Source organism: Chelon labrosus, assembly GCF_963514085.1.
Source record: "Chelon labrosus genome assembly, chromosome: 12".
NCBI classification, from domain to species: Eukaryota; Metazoa; Chordata; class Actinopteri; order Mugiliformes; family Mugilidae; genus Chelon; species Chelon labrosus.
This window is the reverse complement of record NC_140345.1, coordinates 12216483-12235454: the sequence shown is the minus strand read 5'-3', so window position 1 is coordinate 12235454 and position 18972 is coordinate 12216483. Positions and strand designations below refer to the sequence as shown.

Here is an 18972-nt window from a genome sequence, read left to right as displayed (position 1 = left end):
TGAGCCACAAACACCCCAAAGTTGTCTGCGCACTAACAAAATCATATCAAATCATAACAGAACAGGACAGAACAGAACTCTCTTGTGGGATGTGGTTTTGCTTTTCAGAATTTACTGCATACAAATAACAGACATAAGGTTTAAAACTTCAATACCTGAAAGCATGAAATTTAATTCTTAACTATACAAACACACAATAAAAAGTCCATATAGGTACATGAAGTGGAGGATGTTTACTTGGTTGTCATGGAAATGGATCAGTTGACATTTGAATTCGTAGACCATCCCATCCCTGCTGGTTTACTGTCCCTGGAAATAGCAGTTTGACTTAAAAAAACCATAAGGTCCAGAGTTTAAGTTTTTACCTGGTGAAAAAAAGTCAACACAGACAAGAAGTCTGACAAGTGTAATGCATGAAAAATTGCTAATGAGCCTGCATGTCAACAAATTCATCACCATGACAACGAAGCAAAACAAAACTGTGCAATAAAGTTTCTGGAAATAATAATGTTTTGTCAAATTTGTACGCAGTTTAATGATAAATAAATCAAAATACATAAACCTCACAGAACTTGAATAATCTCCCAAAGCGCAACTTCTGTTTATGGTATCATAAAAAAATAGCATTTACAGTGAAAAAGCAAACTATGTGAAAAATACACAGGCCCAATACGAATCAAAGTTTCTGATTATGGAAACTCACTTCTATACATTAACTGAAAAAGATTTTTTTCCAAATCTTTTATCTGTCGCTCCTCCTCTTCAGCTCCCCCTCGCTTTCCCAAAGATGGAGAGAATATAGATGAAGATGTTGATGATATCCAGGTACAGAGTGAGAGCAGCAAAGACGTATTCCTCTGGACTCAGGTCCAGTTCCTTGTTGCCAAGTAGCAGCTGCGTGTCCACTGCCAAGAACTGTAACACAGAAAGAATTTCACAGTGTGACACAAAAAAAATATAGACAATTAGTCAATATATGGCTTCCAATCATGTGGTGTACTATCAATTCAAAAAGGGTGGCTATCCAATTAAAAAAATAATAATGATAACAAACAAGATATACATATGCATGACATACATGTGAATGTAGAACCAACCGTGTTTTTGTGAACTACGATCTAAATGCGTAACTTTTCCAACTGTGAGCGTAGACATGAGTTTCGCTCAATCTGGAGGGAAATAACGACGTTCACTCCCGTTCAGGAAAAAAACAAGAAAAAATAATTTTTTCTATGACAGCTGCCAGTTGACGTGCGATTTACGGCATACACCACGGCTGGTGCAGTTGAAAAAGAAGCTGCCTCCAGCACTGCAGAAGCAGCTGATCCACACAAACATTTTAGTTATTTCCTAGTATATACAGTCAATGATTATTCAAAAACGCATTACAGATCCTGGCAGACAAAAGATCACGGGCTGGGGATGGATGGGCAGGTCAGTCAGAGATTCTGCTGAACAAGAAGCTCACGTGAACTGCTCATTTTGGCGTCTATGAACTTAGTTCAGAATTAGAAAATGTGAAGAATGAACTTGGACTAGTTCACTTTTATCTGTGTGAACTGTACTTTGAACCAGTTCTTGTTTACCGTGAACTTGCACAACACTGACAACCAAGTAGATAGATCTGACTATAGAAACGCATCAAATGCAAAGAAAAACAGGAAAGTTTTTGTTTTAACATGCTGTCACTTGAAAGCTATTCCAATATTAAGTGAGATTAGGTGCAGCCCTGTAGAGCAAAACCTATTTCTATAGGCAAGAAGACTGAGAACTCTGACAGTCAGTGCAGAGATCTGATAGCAAGAGTGATCTGATTAGATTTCCCGTTTTCTTGTACAAATTGTTCCTCTTCCGCGTAGGACAGGAAACCTTGTATTACCTTGTGAAGAGCAGTTGATGTTGGCAACATTTACCATTCATGGGACACTAGTCTAGAGCTGGTTTACAAAATATCCAAAAGGTATAATTTTATTAATCTTTGTGAAAATACTGTCAAGTAGAAAAAAAACGTCAGTGCATTTCCTTCTGATCTAATCTAAAACGGGTTGGTCCATGTCACTTGAGACCGGATTTATGCTGCATTTTTGTGCAGATTTCTGCCTTTTTAGTTGAAACCTGGACCATACCTGTTACTTAGATTATGTGACTAAATGACACAAAAGTAGAGATAGCAACCTAGAGTAAAACCAACCACTGCTGTAGCGGTAGCTGTTAATTTGAGAACTTACACAGGTGAAGAGCAATGCCATCAGACCAGCGTACAGAACCTGCAGAATCTTGTTACGGATGAAGATGCAGAGAATGCTGACACCGATCTGAACAATTAAACAGACGAAAAAAACACCATGACAGGAAGTGAAGTCGTACTTGGTCTGTGGGAGGAAGCAAAGGAATTCATTAGCACCCTTTCAGGGTGTGTTAAATGCATGTACAGTCAGAGGAGAGGAGGCAAGTGAGCCGGTGCCTCGTCTGTCATCATGAAAAGTAATAATGATAAAATAAAATAAATCATGATATTTGTCCCTTCTGGTCTGTGCTAAAAATTTAATTTCTGTATGATTACAATAATTGTTACAGTCACAACTGCTGAATTTGCATATTTCCTGTTCAAATACTGGTGAGGGATGCTAGTTGAGGCAGCACCATCTCTCACAACCTGGGTCGGGCCCGTGCCATTGGTGTGTGCCTATGGCTACCCCTCCGTCTGTCACCAATATAATGTTTGAACACACTTTTATCATATGTCCTAACTTTCCATAGTCTTGGTAATGTATTTCATGTATGTGTATATCATATTTAGTCTTGCTGATCTGTCATTAAAACCACACTGAAAAGGCATGAGGTGAGGCAGTCCATACTTGTGCCTCACGGAAGAGGGCGCTAGTGAGCCACGGGTTCATGCTTGTTCTGTTGTTGCTTTTCTTCTACGCTGATGAAAAGTGCAAGGTCTCCTCGAATATGAGCTGAATATTTTGATGAAGGTCCAGATTTGGTTTTAAATTTCTTGGAGTCTCAGTCCATTTTAGTCATAACTGGAATACGTTTTTTTTTTTTCGTTGTTTTTATGGGTATGAATTTTGCAATTGTAAAGGCAAATGCGCTGTCTGTCTTTCTCTCTTCCTGAACTGCTATAGTTTTAAATATGTACCTTAACTATATATGTGGAAAGAATGCTCCTATGAGATGTAACCAGTGTTGCCGTGGAAGCAGCAAACTGAAGGGTTGATTTAAGCCATCCCATTGGCTTCATATTTGTAGATCTCACTCTAACTGGTTAAATGTTTATGACATACATGCACAAAGCGGGGACACACCTGCAGAGAGAAGATGACAATGGTGAAGCAAACACATGTTGTGATGCCCACGGCCATGACCACAAAAATATGGAAGTTGTAACAGTGGTCTGTAACATGACAGCTTTCCTCAGCAAGAAAATATTTTGATCTCTGATGTGGTAAAGTGTTACCATACCAAACTATAGAATTGTTCACTCCCACATTTTCCTGTTTTGGAAAAAGCGACTCAGGCTTACCAATGCCATCAGGTTCCACGGGTGTCTTCTGCGAATGTTTCCGCAGAAAGTAATCACACAAACTGACACAATGAACACAGCATAGGACACATAGTAGGTCCAGATGTTGACGTGACAAACACCTTGAGTTCTTCCACAAAGGTGAAAACGGCCCCAAAGGTGAAAGTCACCAGCAGCTGAGCACTTAACACCAAGAATACCTGGAAGTGGAAAAAAATGTGGATCGTTAAATGTATTGTCTGCAGACAGTAGACGATTCATTTTTTAAAGATTGAATGTCGGTTTCTTAGGTGGAGCTCAAGTTGCAGTGAAGTGCATGATTAACTGTGCGAAATGATTCAAGCAATGCAGCGAAAATGATCTTTCATATGACACATTTCACTATGTTGACAAATCCCTGCACATTGCAATTTTAGATCCTATCTATAAATAACTCATATCCAGCAGTATTATATCTGTAATCTGTGTCCTACCTTTCAAACAAAAGCCCTTGTTATGCTCTTAGTAGTCTAACTCAAAATCAGAGTCTCGATTCTCATGAAAGGCTGGCGGATCCTCCTCATTACAGTAAACATCATCTGAAGTAACAGCAAAAAGAAACAGCAACTTCATTAAACTACACTTATGTCTTACACAAAAGAAATGCCACAATGTTAGAAATACTGACCACCCAGGTTACCATTAAAGCCCTGGCCTGGTGGTAAATATGGAGAAGAGGGGTTGCCACATCCTGAGCCTCCTTTGGGGCTTGTGGTCATCATGAAAGCTCCATGGACGCCTGATGCAAAAGCAGTTGGAGGAGAGAGAGGAGGAGCATTAGGTAGAGATGGAGTGGGGGTTCCCATATTCAAAGCCTCTTTGGGGGCAATTGTGCCCATCCCGAAAGGTCCAGGGACAACAGGTGCAAAATTAGTCGGCGGATAGAAAGGCAGACCACCGTACATCATTGAGGCTGGCACGTTGAATGCCAAAGGAGGGAGGTAAGGCTGGACTCCCGATTACTGACAGCGGAGTGGGTCCCACATGTATGAGTGTATGCAGTCTTCTCGGTGCTCATCTCTGCCTTGGATCGGGAGCAGAGACTGACAGCTGTGTTGGGATATAGAAGAAGCTAAATCATATGAAATGTAAATACAGTCAATGGTAAATATACAAAAATATATGACGGTTATCGGTCAGAGTGAACACACACATGGATATGAGAAAAGCAACCACGTGACAACGCCGACTTCCGGTACATAAAACACCAAGCTCGTAAAAGCACCTTAATTAAAGCTATTTTTTATTATGCATATTGGTACACACATAGCGGTCTGAGCAGTTCTCTTTCTGTTCTGTCTTCTCTTTCACATAAGAAACGTACTTTTTAGCCCACACCCTCTACATTATGCTAACGTTAAAGGAACACGGATAAACTACATTCAGTATTTTAATAAAGAATGAGTAACGTTGTTTTTCTTTATTAAATGTGACACACTTGCCATGTTTATTTCAACAGAGGGGGAAACAATGAGAAAGGTAGCGAAAATCAAAGGAAACATGGTTTACTCTCATTGCCCGAAAGTATTTCGGGCAATGAGAGGTCGACTGAAACTTTTCAACACCTTTTTTCTTAACCAAAAACATAATTGCTGTAAATTTGACGTGCATTGAACGCCCCAAGTGATTGTGAACATACAGGACACTGTACATAAGTAAGGGACCAACATTAACCAGCTGGTGTCATCTTTAGTTATGCTGCAATAGGCCTAGGCTGCTGGGGGACGATGCACAAAGCACATGTCTTCTACTCTCTACTCTCTCGCACCGAGCTCCTATCCTCCACTTTCTTTTCTCTGGCACCGAGCTCTTGTCCTCTAATTTCTTATCTATCACTAGTCACGCAATTCTGTGCTATTACTGTATAGCGTGTTAACTGCTATGTGTCCCTCTCACCCCTCCCCCTCCGTCTTCTGTGAGTGTCTCTGGCCTGGAGTTGTGTGTCTCCAGTGGAGCCCATACTACATCTGTTGTCGTGGTCTCATCAACTTGCCCAGTCTTTATGGCCTCCTGTAGTTATCCACTCCCACCTGAATGAACAATTCTCCAACCTGCCTATGATTCCTCTTATATTCCTCTTAACATCATCAGCTATACCTTGTATTTGTATCATCATCAGATTCTGCATGTAAGCTTTAGTCAGATGTATGTATCTATGACATATCTCATTTCTCCTGCTGTTCTCTGCTCTCGTTTCTGTCTCTACCCGTCCGGTCTCTGCTCAAGGTTTTTTTTTCCTTGTCACCGTTGCCTTCAGGTTTGCTCTGGGGGTTTAAGGCCGGGTTTCAGACCGGATGTTGTAAAGCATCTTGAGACAATTTGTATTTTTACTGATGCTATATAAATAAAACTGAATTGAAACTGAATCTTTGGTGAGAAACCTTAAAAGGTAGTGCAGGTAGATTGCGTGTCATCGCAAAAATGTTGGAATTTGACACTTGGTGGACATACAATAGAATGACGGACTGATGGGTGGACAAGCTGAGACCTCCCCACACATGTGCAGTCATACACACGACCTGCTGAAAAATTCTAGCGAGCTGAAAGGAGGGAAGCGGGAGCGCTGGAGCAAGTAAGAACCCTAACCCCTGCTGTAGGGAGAGTAGCACAGCATTTATTTGGCTGATCCAAAAAATCTTGACATACAAGATCCTGCTGGGACCGGACCCAAGGGGTCCCTAACACCCGGTCAAAGAGACGGGGTTGCATTTCAGCTGGTATGGTCTGCTCAGCCACAAAATATATTAATGTGAAGAATAAATACATTAGGATTTAATTGTACATGGAAAAAAAGCTAAGCTGTATAGGGTTATTTCTGTTGATCAACATGACACTGCCTTGGAAACTGTTTCTTTCAACTGTAATGTGGAAAGAGGGAATCATGTTACACAAACACCTAGACTGATCCATGATCTTAACAGCGAAAAGATCCCCCATGGGTGTCCCAAGTGTGTAGCAATCGAGTAAATGTTAATTATTTAGTGAGTCCGCTCATCCAGCTATATATCTGGCCACTTGGATTTCAATCTCTCTCACAAAATTAGATTATTTATTTCTCGTATAGAGGTTCCTAGAAGTCAAACAGGTTATGTGAATCTCACGTGGCTATGTTTAGACGCAGAGGAACAGCACATAACAAAATAAGACACTTATTAAGCGATGCACTACCATCTGGTGCAGGTTTTGTGTTCTTCGTCAACAACAGAACAGTGACCATCTCATGGCACGCTTTCATCACACAAAACAGCTGTTTTGGCATTACGTTGCATGTCTGTTTTGAAGAAGAAAAAAGAAAAAAGGAGGAAGCTGTAGGTAAGTTTTCATTTATTTCTCAAATTAAATATCTGCATTATTTTCATCATGCATTACAAGGTGAAATGCCTTTGCATTAGAAAACATTTAATGTCAAAAGACATGAAATCCGAAAGTCGTCACACTTTTATTAAACAAGTATAAAAAGCGACATAAAGAGTTAAGAATCTATTTGAGACAACATTACATCTACAGAAAACAGAAGAAGCTTTGGACTTATTGCTACCTTTCCACTTATCATTTGTTCTTTATACAGAGTGCAGCCAAATATCCGTCATGTGCTCTTGATCATAAGAAATGCAGCAGCACATTTTCTACAGTAGGCTTCATACTAACATTTTAAACAACAAAGAGTTTATTGCTGTAAGGCTCCATAATAAATACATAAATAGCATAATTTAAAAGGCACATTATGAAACATTTTTATCAAAATGAATGATTCACATTCAACAGTGTGTCTTCCCTTTTGCTGAGCTTGCTTGAGGTTTTAAATTAAAAGGGAAGAAAAAGAGTGCTTTTACTGGCTTCAGCCGTCACCTCAAGATTTTATCTTATGCACTGTCAAGAAAAAAAACATCCTAAAGAGAACTATTTGAGTGTGTCTAATCTATCTCACTCCAAACGGTTATATAAAAAAAGATAACAGTCCTAATGAAACAACTCTATTTCTGCATATTTTTACTAAACAAAATTATGGTCCAAAACTAGTAAATACTCAAAACTGCATGATGACATAACATACAGTTCTCATATGTGAACGTGTTTCGGTTGATTTTCAAAGTGGTGTGGAAGAAACCCTGATCATAAGACATGAATGCACTTGGGATTTTTGTACAAGTTCCATTGCAATATATATAAATATGTACACAAAATTCAGCAATGGTTGACATGAGGTCCAGTGAGCTGACTTCAGTTAACATGAAGTGTTTTACTGCTGAATAAATATTAAATATTCATATATATCCAATAGTGACAAAATACTGATCTCGCTTGAATAAAACATTTTAGTAACTCCTCATTTGTCTCCTCATTTACTCAAGGCTCTTTGGTGGAAGGTCTTCTAAGTTAAAACTTGGGAGTGACAACCATCATTCAGCCTCTACTGTCCCTCCTAACTCCACCTTCTTCATGGGAGGAAGCGACCTCCTTCCTCTCCTCCTCTAAGAAGACTTCATTTTTCACTGCATGCGATCTGTCTGGAGCTGCTGAGGTTGGTACTGGCTGAAGGCTGCAGCGGCAGCAGCAGCTCCCGGGGTGGCAGCAGTGGCGAGCGGCTGCTGGACAGTGTATCCATACCCTGCTGAAGTCATGTAGCTTGTTGGCGCTGGTGAAGCCGCATATGGATACTGCTCGTAAGCAGCGGCAGCGGCGGCAGCAGTGGCAGCAGCCGCAGAGTACTGGGCGTAAGCTGCTCCTGTGTAGTCAAGGTACGGGGAAGTGGCGGCAGCAGCTGTTGCTGTAGCAGCAGAAGGTTGTACATGAGGGATCACCACGCTGGGCTGGACGAAAGCCTGGGGGTAGACATAGTGGGCAGGAATCCTATAGGACACAAAGAAGCACGGGTTCAAAACAGAGCCACCGCTGGCCATCTTTCCAACGCTGAAACTAAATTCTGGAAAACTGAAAAGCAGGCGCCAAATATGTCAATCCAGTCCTCAGAACACAGCAAATCCATTCATTAACAACTGAAAAAACCCTACCTAGAAATGAAAAGTTAAGAAGCAGCAAAAACCACAAAGAAACACAAGCGCGGCTTTTAATTTCAGAAAGCACCCGAATCTGAAACATGGTGAGGCATTAAAAGGAGACACAGCCAAGCTCGGCACCCAGTATTTCACTGAAAACCATATTTGACAAAATGCGAGCTTATCGCCAAACACCACAACATATCAGTACAAGAGATGGACATTATTCTGTCCATGTACTGCCACACCAACGCCACACATACAGGCATGCCCACACATGTTAATAGGTCCTTAAACACAGACAAAGGAGGCAAAAAGTTGGCTTAATCACACAGGGTCTTCTCAAGTGGGCACTTAGTTGTATAAGAGACTCTGTTGGGTTCATTTGTTTGGAAAAGAAATTAATTTAGAAAGTAATTGTTTATGTGAAGAAGTTCCCTATTTATAGAGCAATATTTTGCACATGCATCAGTGTATAAATGAATACACACAAGCCTGGGTATCTGGGTAAACTTGCTCCCAGTTTAAACGTGTGTTGAAGTCACTCTCAGTAAATATACTGAGGAGCAGGTGTGAAATATATCTGTCCACAGACAAGTGCCCCTTCCCCCCATTACAGACATACACCCCCACGCAAACATACACACGCCAACTTGACTGACAAGGGAGGCTGGAGGCATGCTATTTTTGCTCCCCTTGTCATCTCCAAAGGACAAGCTGATCTTCTCCTTCAGTAACACATGGCAGAGCGCTCGTCAACTGCGACGGCTGCCTCCGCGGCACCGCTGTCACAGTGGCTTTCCTGAATTTATTTCTTTATCATCAGACTGGAGGTGTCCCAGCTGATTAAAAATAAAAAAAAAAGGTGGTGCCCTCGTTACAAAGTGGGAAGCTGGCCCCCTGTCTTTACTATAGCTTCATAATGATGACAAAAATGTTTTTAAATGTGATCAATCAGTAATTTTCAACTGGACAACACAGAAACAAACATTCTGTTATCTTTCTTTGTAGCGTGACTTTGCTTTAATACGAAGAGTTTGAATGGTTAAAGGTCACAGCTGACCTTTTTTGAGAGCATGGGGATGAACACTTTGTCATCTTGCAAGCTGAGAGCTAAATAAAGGTGCTTTGTAAATCACCAGGACACATGGGTAATCCCTAGCACGTAACCAAAAGACTTCATGGGCGCATGGCTCGGCCCACCTGTTGTCCACAGTCGAGCGGCTCTGTCTGTGCCATACATTATTAACGGCGCTGCTGAGTGACTCCCATTTTCCATCTGAATTTGAGAGGCCGTGCAGATCACTGTAGCCAGCAGCTGCTGCCCAAGAGAGCGGCTAAGCTCTACGTCTCCAACGTATAGTTCAGTGCCCTTTTTAGTTTGTCCATGTTTAATGTTTTTTCAAATTTACCATTTCAGTTTGTTTTATACGTACAGTGGGACAATCAACAGACTTGTGTGTTGTTGTTTTTTTGTCTGTAGTGCTGTTGTTAGCGATTCAGTGATAGGCACTGGAAAAAAAATGCTTGTGTGCCTGTAGATGTAAGCTACAAGTGAAAGCAACAGGTTAATTGGAAAAAAAAAAGATTAAAAAAAAAAAAAAAAAAACACAGCATCATGGGTAAGAAAAGAGAAAAAGAACTCCCACATGCAAGCTAATCTTTGTTTTGTTGCAGGGGATCGATTTTGAAATGAACCCATGGTGAGTGCTCATCACCCCCCCCTTGGACAACAAAACACAATCAACTTAATGTTAACTAGAAACCGGGGAGGAAAAAAATAAATAAACCGCAGGCTAAAGCACAATCATTAAAAGGGAAAAGAATCATCACCCCATTGCAGAGTTATAACTCCCTATACATACTGATAAAGTCTGCACAACAACAAAAAAAAAAACTCCTGCACACCCCCACCTCCCCCACTGCAAGTAGAAATAAGCACACAGTTAAGCTGAACACCACATCATACTGAAAACAAGGCACACACCAATCTATGTACTATGGAAAACTGGGAAAACCAACAACAGAAGACTTCCATGCATCTAGTCACCATTTCAGTTCGTTTGCGTATGTATACAGGTAACACTTTAGCGCTCAAGGCAGACTCAGCTATTCCTCAAATCATCATGTCCCTTCATTATTTTAACCGTTACCGAGCCTGTCAGATCAGAGAGAGACAGACAACATGAAGTCAAGTCCTGTCGCATGGCTGAGGACAAAACGCTCACGTCCTTCACAGTCAACCTCAAGCAGAGGGGCACACAGAAACACTCACATGTCCTCACTCAGGATGAAATAGGTGGTGGCGACAATGAATACATGTTTAAGACAATCAGATTGAAGAAGATCGTTAAAGACAATGGCAGTTTCTGTTTTCTTTTTCCATTTCATTTTAAACAGACAGATGGTGTGAAAAGGTCATAAAGCTTCACATACCCGTAAGGTCGCTGGATAAACGCTGGGTGGATCTGAGGCACGCCAAATGCAAATCCTAGAATTGAAACAGGTCATAAGATATGTTGATACTTTAATGGAAGATTAAAAGAAAAAGAGAAGAAAATATACTTCTAATATATTGTCAATAAAAGTCCTCCAAGTATCAAGGTCAGTGGCTGCTTATTTTCAATCATACTTCATATTTTTTATCTGTTCAGGTCAATGAGTATGTGGAGTGTCTTTAGTTGAAATAAAGCTTTGATCCGCACCCTCACCTGGTTGAATGACCCTTGGTTTGGCCCCCAGATAGGCCAGGTTCACATTGGCTTTCCTTCCGTCTATTATAGGGTTGGGGTCCTTACAGGCTCGGTCGGCCGAAGCCCGGTCAGCCATGGTCACCTAAATGAAACAGCACATTTTCCATTCACCTCATGGGAATTGTATCCCTGCAAACACTTCTGTCACAGACAGTTACTGCTGAAAAAGTTTTTGAGCGGCCAACAGAGGAGCCAGGTCAGATTTCACTACAATTACCTAATTGGTCTTTCCTCACTAAATAATGCCTGAGAGCAGCTATTCCGAGCCTTGCCACAGTGTTCAGTGACAAACCTGCAAGTTTCTAACCTCTCAGGAGGCAGCAATCGACTCTTGCTTCAGCCTTGATGGGTGCCCATACTTGTTCAATTGGTCCCCATGCCTGTGCACGTGTGCCACCGTCTTTAAAACGTCTGTTCGGTAACATTCAAGGCTCATACTTACGAATCCATAACCTCTGGATTTCCCCGTCTGCCGATCGGTGATAACGACAGCCTCCTCGATGTCTCCAAACACCTCGAAATATTTTCTCAGACTCGAGTCCGTTGTGTGATAAGGAAGACCTCCCACGAAGATCTTGGTGAAGGTGGTGTCTTTCTGCGCCGAGTGCATCATTTCGAGATTCTGGATCAAACCGATTTTTTTTACAGGCAGTTTTTGAGGTCAGATCAAGTGAAGGAGAGCGTTCAGTGCGCGGCGCGGACAGTCAGGCGGTCCCCCGGTAGTGTGACTGTGGGTCTGAAGGAGGAGGAGGAGGAGGAGGAGGACACCTGTTAGTTTGTTGTGAAGGTTCCCCAGTTGTCAGTGTGTGTGACACAGATACTTAACTCCACCCAGATCCAGACCACCACACCACCGCGTTCTGGCTACCTACTGTCGCGCAGCTGCTACAGCTTCTGTGGCAAGGGCACATTGTGCGGAGCAGAAAAAGAAACAGGTGAAAGGCTATTTGAATTACAAAAGTTTAGTTAGGATTACTAGGTCAGATAGAGTCTAAATGCTCTTTAACATTAAGTATAAATCATGGATGTTTACCCCACAGGGGGAATTCATGCAGTCCACGTTTCACACCACTTCCTGTGAAAAAAAAAAAAAAAAAGTTTTTATGAACCTTCCATTTAAACATTCATTTACTGAAAAGCCTCCACACTGACTGAATTCTGATGTCAGTGGTTGAAAAAGTTTTCAGACGTAAAAGTACCAACACAGCAGCGAGAATTATACTGCATTACAATTAAAAGAACTACATGGATTAAAAAACCCTCACTGTAAAAGTACACGCTGTAGGTAACAGCAAAATGTAGGCCTAGTTAGAGTATCGAAGTAAAAGTACGGGTTTGCTCCCCCTGACTGATATATAAATTCAATAATAATATCAATAACATAATTCAATGTTCTGCTGGGAAGCTTTTGGATCTTGCATTCATGTGGACGTTACTTTAGACACGTAGCACCCACCTAGACCAGACCAGGTACCCCCACCCCATAGCAATGACACTCCTTGATGGCAGCAGCCATCCCCAGCAGGATGCAGCCTGACACAGACACACACACAAAAACGATTTAGGAACAACTAAAAAAAAAACATGAAAAACAGCACAAGGTGTTGACCTGACCTCCAAATTCACTAGATCCCAAACTGATCAAGTATCTGTGGGATGCACTGGAACAAGCCTGACCCACAGAGGCCCCTCCCCTCAACCCATAGGACCCTCAGGCCCCCACTAACAACATTCTGTTACCAGACACCACAGGACACCCTCAGAAGGCCCATGTCCATTCTCTGATGAGTCACAACTGTTTTGGAGGCACAAGGGAGACCTACACAGTATTAGGAAGGTGGTCATAATGTCATGCCTGATCGGTATATATTACATCATTAAATGATTAATACTGAAGAATCAGCGCATAAGCAGCTTGTTTCTGTTGTAGCCTTTGGAGGTGGAGCAGGTCTCAATTACTCTGTGGGGGATGTGAGATGATCTTTGTTTTTTTGGTGAGATATTTTTAATACAGAGATTAAACCTTGTGGTAAACGTGTTCACTATTTAACGGAGCTCTTAACAACCCCAGACATCCGAATGTGACCCTGACAAGGAACTGCTTTCGGCGCAAAACAAAAAGGTTGAAACCCATTGCTCAAACCTTTAACGTGTCGTCTTTAAAAAGCCTGTCATTAGCTATTGTGAAATTGTTTAATCTTAAAAGTGACTAAATCTGTGAAATAAATGTAGAGGAAGTGTAAAGTAGCTTAAAATGGAAATACTTAAGTGAAGTACAAGTACCTCAGATTTGCAGGCCAGTACTTGATTCATTCATCATGTCCTAAAAGTAGTCCATTTTAAGTGACTCTATAAATATCCCATAATTTGTTACAGTTCATTTGTACAACGTAACAGCAGTTTCTAAAACGAAAGATGCGTCTCATCTGTGGAAGCTGATATATTATTACATTGCTTCTAACCACTGCTGAAGTATTAAGCTGTATATACGTAATACATGAATACACACAGTGTAGCCCGTGAGGGCACTTTAACTCATATTAACTCAGAAGTGACATCCTTTGGCACCATTTGCTTAATTATGCCACCATCTGGAAGGATCATGTATTTTGCCACATTCTGGTACTGGCAGTTATTGTGGATCAATATTTCAATAAATAAAGGGAAAGTCAATGAATAACCTGCAGGTACGTTGTGTTCCTACCCCTCAAATCATTCCATCAGTCAGAGGCACACACCTTCTGACAAACCATAATCTGCAGGAGACATTTTGTCCTGAACCTGTGAAGCAAAAGAGTCAATTCATCTTATTGGAAAGATATAAATAAGTAGGAAAGAATCACTCTCAATTTTTGTTGTGTACAGTGATTTAAAAGAGCAACACATACCATTATAATATAATTTAAGCTTGGCTAAGACAAAAAAGTCTTTATTTTTATTATTAAAGATGTAGTCCTTCTTTTTGTTCACTTTAGATGCAGAATAACTATTTTTAAGGTCATAGTGGGCCGTATGATATGGGATTTTTATTTTTTTTTTTTTGCTTTAGGGATACTGGAGCATAGATATGCAGTTTCATATTATAGATATAAAAACAATACCTCAACCAAAGATGGGAATCAAAAATCAAAATCAAACAGCTAAGATCATGCTGATCCTACATTATCATTATAATGTTTAAAATTATCTAGGAATGCAATCTCCCTGCAAGAAAGGTCAGATTACACATTAGCTTTGAAAATATCTACTGGTAACATGCCAGTGAGATTATATCGTCACATCAGTAAATTATGAGGTCACTTTTTCATACCAGATGTTGTTTTATGCCTCCATTCATATATGTCTATATCTATATCTATATAGCAAATTTCAAATTTACTTATAAATTTACTTACTAAAATATTCAAAATACGAGACAAATGAAGAGTCAACACATACGCTGATTTCAAATGTTCTATTCTAGAACATTTTGTACCAATTAAAACAGTTCCAGATACATTATAAATACAATTCTGTACATTATAATAGTGTAAATACTATGTTCAAATACATTTCTATGTACAACTCCTTATTAGGGAGAGCAGCTTTGTTCTCTTCTTTAAAGTAAGGTCTTGGGTTTCTTTCATTTACTTGATATTACAGCTTGAATATTTAACTATTTCTAGTCAGTTCACCTCTTCCATAAAAATACAAAGTTTATAGGACTCGTCTCCATACCGCAACTAGTTTCTCTCTGTCCTGATACTGTCTGTCACCCATTCGTCCAATCCTCCATGTGAAAACTCGAGTACCTTTTAACATGTAGTGTTACACATCAGTCAGTTAATATCTAAAAAGCAGATGGACAGTCAGTTAAAAAGGTATTCAATCAGTTAGTCAGCAAGGCAGGATGGCATTTTGAATACCTCTGGGCATCGTGATGTACATACAGGCTTAAGGTCAATACAGTTATTATTTCTAACTCAGTGAACTCGTCAAGGAGTTCACTGAGTAGTCTGGGCTTTATGTGCCTCTCTTTATGCAAACAGGGCATTAAGGCATCAGTATATCCAGGCCACGGACAGAGCTTGGCTGCTTCGTTCAGTTCAAATATTTCATCAGTCCAATATGGAAGACAGTCGGTGAACTCTCCAAGAATCCTTTCCAGTGCAAGCATTCAAACAGCAACAGTCTCATGCTGGATGGGGATTATTTCCTCCACAGTGTTACAGTACATCAACAGGATCATTTACAGCTGCAAACCCAGAGAGCAACTCAGGTTTCGCAGGTCTGTCCTACGTTCAGGGTACGTGGCATTACTCCTCGAGATATGGCACTAAGCTTTACTTGGACGCAGATTAATAGTGAATACCTCCGTATAGTACATACATCAGAAAAATAACATAACAGCAGATATGGAACCGTGGTTCTTTGGTTAGCCCTGACATATCATATTGATGTAAGTATCAATGTTCATTGACAGTAGTACATTCTTAATCTTCATATCCCAGATTACTCCATTCTGAGCCTCAGAGGGAGGGGGATGCATTGTCAAATACAAAAATATTATATATAATGTTCAGAACCAATGTAAAAAAATGTATGTAGGTAATATTCCTTAAGAACTCCCAGTTAAAAGCTCTCTATAAAAATAGAGAAATCTGAGAAAACTCAGATATGTGCATAGTGATTTTTTTTTTTTTCAGTGAACAGTAAATCGGATATAACCTTCAATAAAATGCAAAGGTAAGATATGCTTTAGGAACGCATACACTCCTACAGAAAACATCACACTTAGAGTGGTCAGAGGGATGGAAGGAGGGAAGCCACAGTGAAGTCAGCCGGCTGTCCACGCGCAGGACATGAGGGCCACGCTCAGGTCTCTGCTGTTTTTCAGAAAACGGGTCCTTCTTTGGGTCCTATCTGATCACAGTCTGGGGTTCTGTGTCCATAGAGGGTGGACCTCTGGTGAGACGAGATGGCTTCACAAACACACCGTGGCCTGGGGGGCAGCGGAAGTACACTCTGCCCTGGACAGTCCCGTTGTGTTTGCCTGCAGGGAATTCAAGCACAGCTTGATTTGTGATCACATTTAGACATTTTATACGCAGAGGAAACCATTGCTTTGTTCTAGTCGGATGTTTGTTGTCTGTCTGATGTTGAACTAATAGTGATGATGATAATTAAAATATTTTCTCGTGGTACTCGATCCTCAGTGAGCCTAATTCGCAAAGCTAAGTGGGAAACTCACTTGGGGTCACAGCACCCCAAATGTCATTTTATGTTTTTTGACACTCTCCCACCCGACATCTGAAACACAGACTCTCTGATAACCTTCAAATCCAGACTCAAAACTCTTCTTTTTAAAACAGCTTACTCCATTTAACACACTTTCCCTTTTATCTCATTTCTATTAAACTTTTTAAATCTGCTTTTATTTCTTTTGCATTGAATGTTTTATTCTTATGATGTTTTATACATTGCTGTTTTTTGTAAGGTGACCTTAAGTGCTCTGAAAGGCGCCCACCAATAAAATTGCAGAAACAAATGCTTAAGTTCTGTATGTGGCTGATCTCTATCTTGTTTTCTGGTGCTGTGCTTTGGTACGGCAGGGTTTAGTGATTTTGCAAGGCTGCAACTAGAAGTGACACTAGGAGTGAGAGGGCTAAAAAGCACTGTAAAGTGAGATGATCAGTCCCCTCACCTTAAGCAACCCCGTTCACATTTGATCTTTTAATAAAAGGATATTTACTACAGCAGTTTTAAATAACCGTCACAGTCATGACCACAGGGACCTCAGTTTATTTCTGCACCGTGACCTGACTGTGGGTTAATTTGATTGTGAATAACACCACGACTATTTCTAACTTACCATAACACATATCAAGCTATCACTGCTTCATACTGAATATGTATTAGTCAAGCTAAACTAATAGAAAGCTCTTTAACAGGGACTCACCGACTGCCATGTCCAGCTTCACACCGATCCAGATCCCCTTAGCAAACTCCACCCCTCCTACATAGTGAACGGTCCCTCTCCTCTTCCCCACCCACACCTGCTCTCCGGGCGCCATCCAGTCAGGAAGCTGCGCTACAGGGGTGCTCTCGTCCCCACTTGAGTCTCCGGAGGGCTCCGCGCTGCTGGGGTTTGGACTGGGACACGGACTGCCATGGGGAAGATCTCCCTGGGCTGGCTCCTGGATTGGAGGTTCTCCTCCGGCTCGTGGGGCTGGAGCAGAGGATGAGGCTGTAGACAAAGACGTGACCGGGGCCAGTGGTGCCGGAGGCCGAACTGGTTCAGAGGAAATAATTACGGCTGGGGATGGAGGTGGGACTTGGTTAGAGGCAGAGATGTGGGCTCGGACTGAAGTGCAAACTAAAGTGGTGTTAGCGCAGGATTCAGATACACTAACAGGGTCTTCGTTATCAGGACATTTGCATATTGCATTTTCAGGATTAGAGGTCTTTAGAGTACCGGGGACATCAGAGACAAGCTGATCGTCAGTGTCACACGTTTCAACGTTATCTGTTGTCTTCTTCTTTGTAGAAATCTCCGACCGTTCATGCTCCCATCCTTCTGTAAAAGGTTCTAAGTCAACCTCTCCAACAGTGTCATCAGCCCCTTTAAAGTCAGTAAACTCCTGGCTTGCACTAAGAACAAATTTGTGCGACTGAGCGAATGACTGCTGCTTGTCTGTGCAATTGGGAATACTGACAGGTGAGGAGGTTGAATGGGTAGGTAGGTCCTGAGCGCCACCAGCTGACAGAGGGGGCTGCTGGGTGTCACTCCCCGCAGAGAGACATTTGGTTTGGGCGCAGCCTCTCCCAGCAGGACACCCAAGAACATCATGGGAGTCTCTGGAGGTGCAGCTGAGGTGGTCAGAGCTCTCGCTGGCACTGAAAGGCATGTCAGACAGCGTGGCATTGGAGGCACTGTGTGAGAAGTAGCCGCTGGTGCAGCTGCTGGCCGTGGGGCTTCGGGACACCTCTCTCTCTCCACTCCCGCCTCCGCACCGGCTGCCCTTCGAACGAAACCCCTCCTGGTTGTCCAGGGTGGCGTTGTAGATGTCGAAGTTTGCAAAGTCCTCTGGGACGTAAGGCTGGAAGCTGCTTTGGTTCTGAAGGCCACGATTTAGATTTAGACTCATGTCCACGTCCGTCTCCTCGTCGTCAGAGTCCTGCTGATCAGAACAACAGCAACGGGACAAAGGACAGTCCAAAAGACACAATGTCAGCTACAGCCTGTATGGATCATGAGTCTGTGTAAACATTTTTATTTTCGAGTGAATGGAGGCAATGAAATGATGTAAAATGCGATGATGGGACATGAATAATGTGGAACATTTTCTTTGTCTTATTAGCTTTGCTTTACGTTTCTTATCATTTCACTGAAAGCTCAACCAACAAGAGACAATGTAATGCACACTGTTACTATTTGCTCCATGCAGATCAACGGCAAGATTAAAATGGGTTTTGTTTTTTGCATGCAACAGTCTCCAGCCAATTCTGTGTATTTGTACTACCTTATTATTTGCTTGGCAGTGGTCCGTAAAGCACTTTTAATTACACTAACCTCAACGAAAGATGATCATGTTTAGCACAAAAGCTAAATAGCACTTTGTGGTGTAATAAAAGATTTTGTGTGCTAGAAAAAAGCCCAATGTCAGCTAAC

General features: G+C 41.5%; 3 protein-coding genes across 14 annotated transcripts in view; all 3 read right to left on the bottom strand.

Moving 5' to 3' along the window:
• Positions 1 to 638: 638 nt before the first annotated feature.
• Positions 639 to 4410, bottom strand: grinab (glutamate receptor, ionotropic, N-methyl D-aspartate-associated protein 1b (glutamate binding); the record flags this gene model as incomplete). The annotated part of the gene is given in 9 exon segments (XM_084557873.1): positions 639 to 915; positions 2229 to 2372; positions 3315 to 3446; positions 3533 to 3645; positions 3648 to 3732; positions 4006 to 4008; positions 4012 to 4038; positions 4040 to 4110; positions 4200 to 4410. Coding segments are annotated over 9 exon segments (939 nt in total). The 3' UTR covers positions 639 to 762.
• Positions 4411 to 6613: 2203 nt separating this feature from the next.
• Positions 6614 to 12034, bottom strand: rbm24b (RNA binding motif protein 24b). The gene is made up of 4 exons (XM_084556604.1): positions 11764 to 12034; positions 11280 to 11403; positions 11005 to 11059; positions 6614 to 8422 (listed from the first exon to the last, which is right to left on the bottom strand). Exons 1-4 carry the CDS (start codon positions 11932 to 11934, stop codon positions 8062 to 8064), a joined length of 711 nt encoding a protein of 236 aa, XP_084412730.1. The 5' UTR covers positions 11935 to 12034; the 3' UTR covers positions 6614 to 8061.
• Positions 12035 to 14772: 2738 nt separating this feature from the next.
• The window catches only part of kif13a (kinesin family member 13A), a 33852-nt gene continuing 29652 nt past the window's right edge, over positions 14773 to 18972 (bottom strand). For 8 of the 12 annotated variants that reach the window (XM_084556590.1, XM_084556594.1, XM_084556591.1 and 5 more), the window contains 2 exons: positions 17260 to 18481; positions 14773 to 16353 (listed from right to left, as the gene is read on the bottom strand). In XM_084556590.1, coding sequence (XP_084412716.1) covers positions 16220 to 16353; positions 17260 to 18481 — 1356 coding nt within the window. In that variant the 3' untranslated portion in view covers positions 14773 to 16219. The remainder of the gene's footprint in view (positions 16354 to 17259; positions 18482 to 18972) is intronic. The other 4 variants (XM_084556595.1, XM_084556596.1, XM_084556592.1 and 1 more) reach the window with 1 other exon arrangement.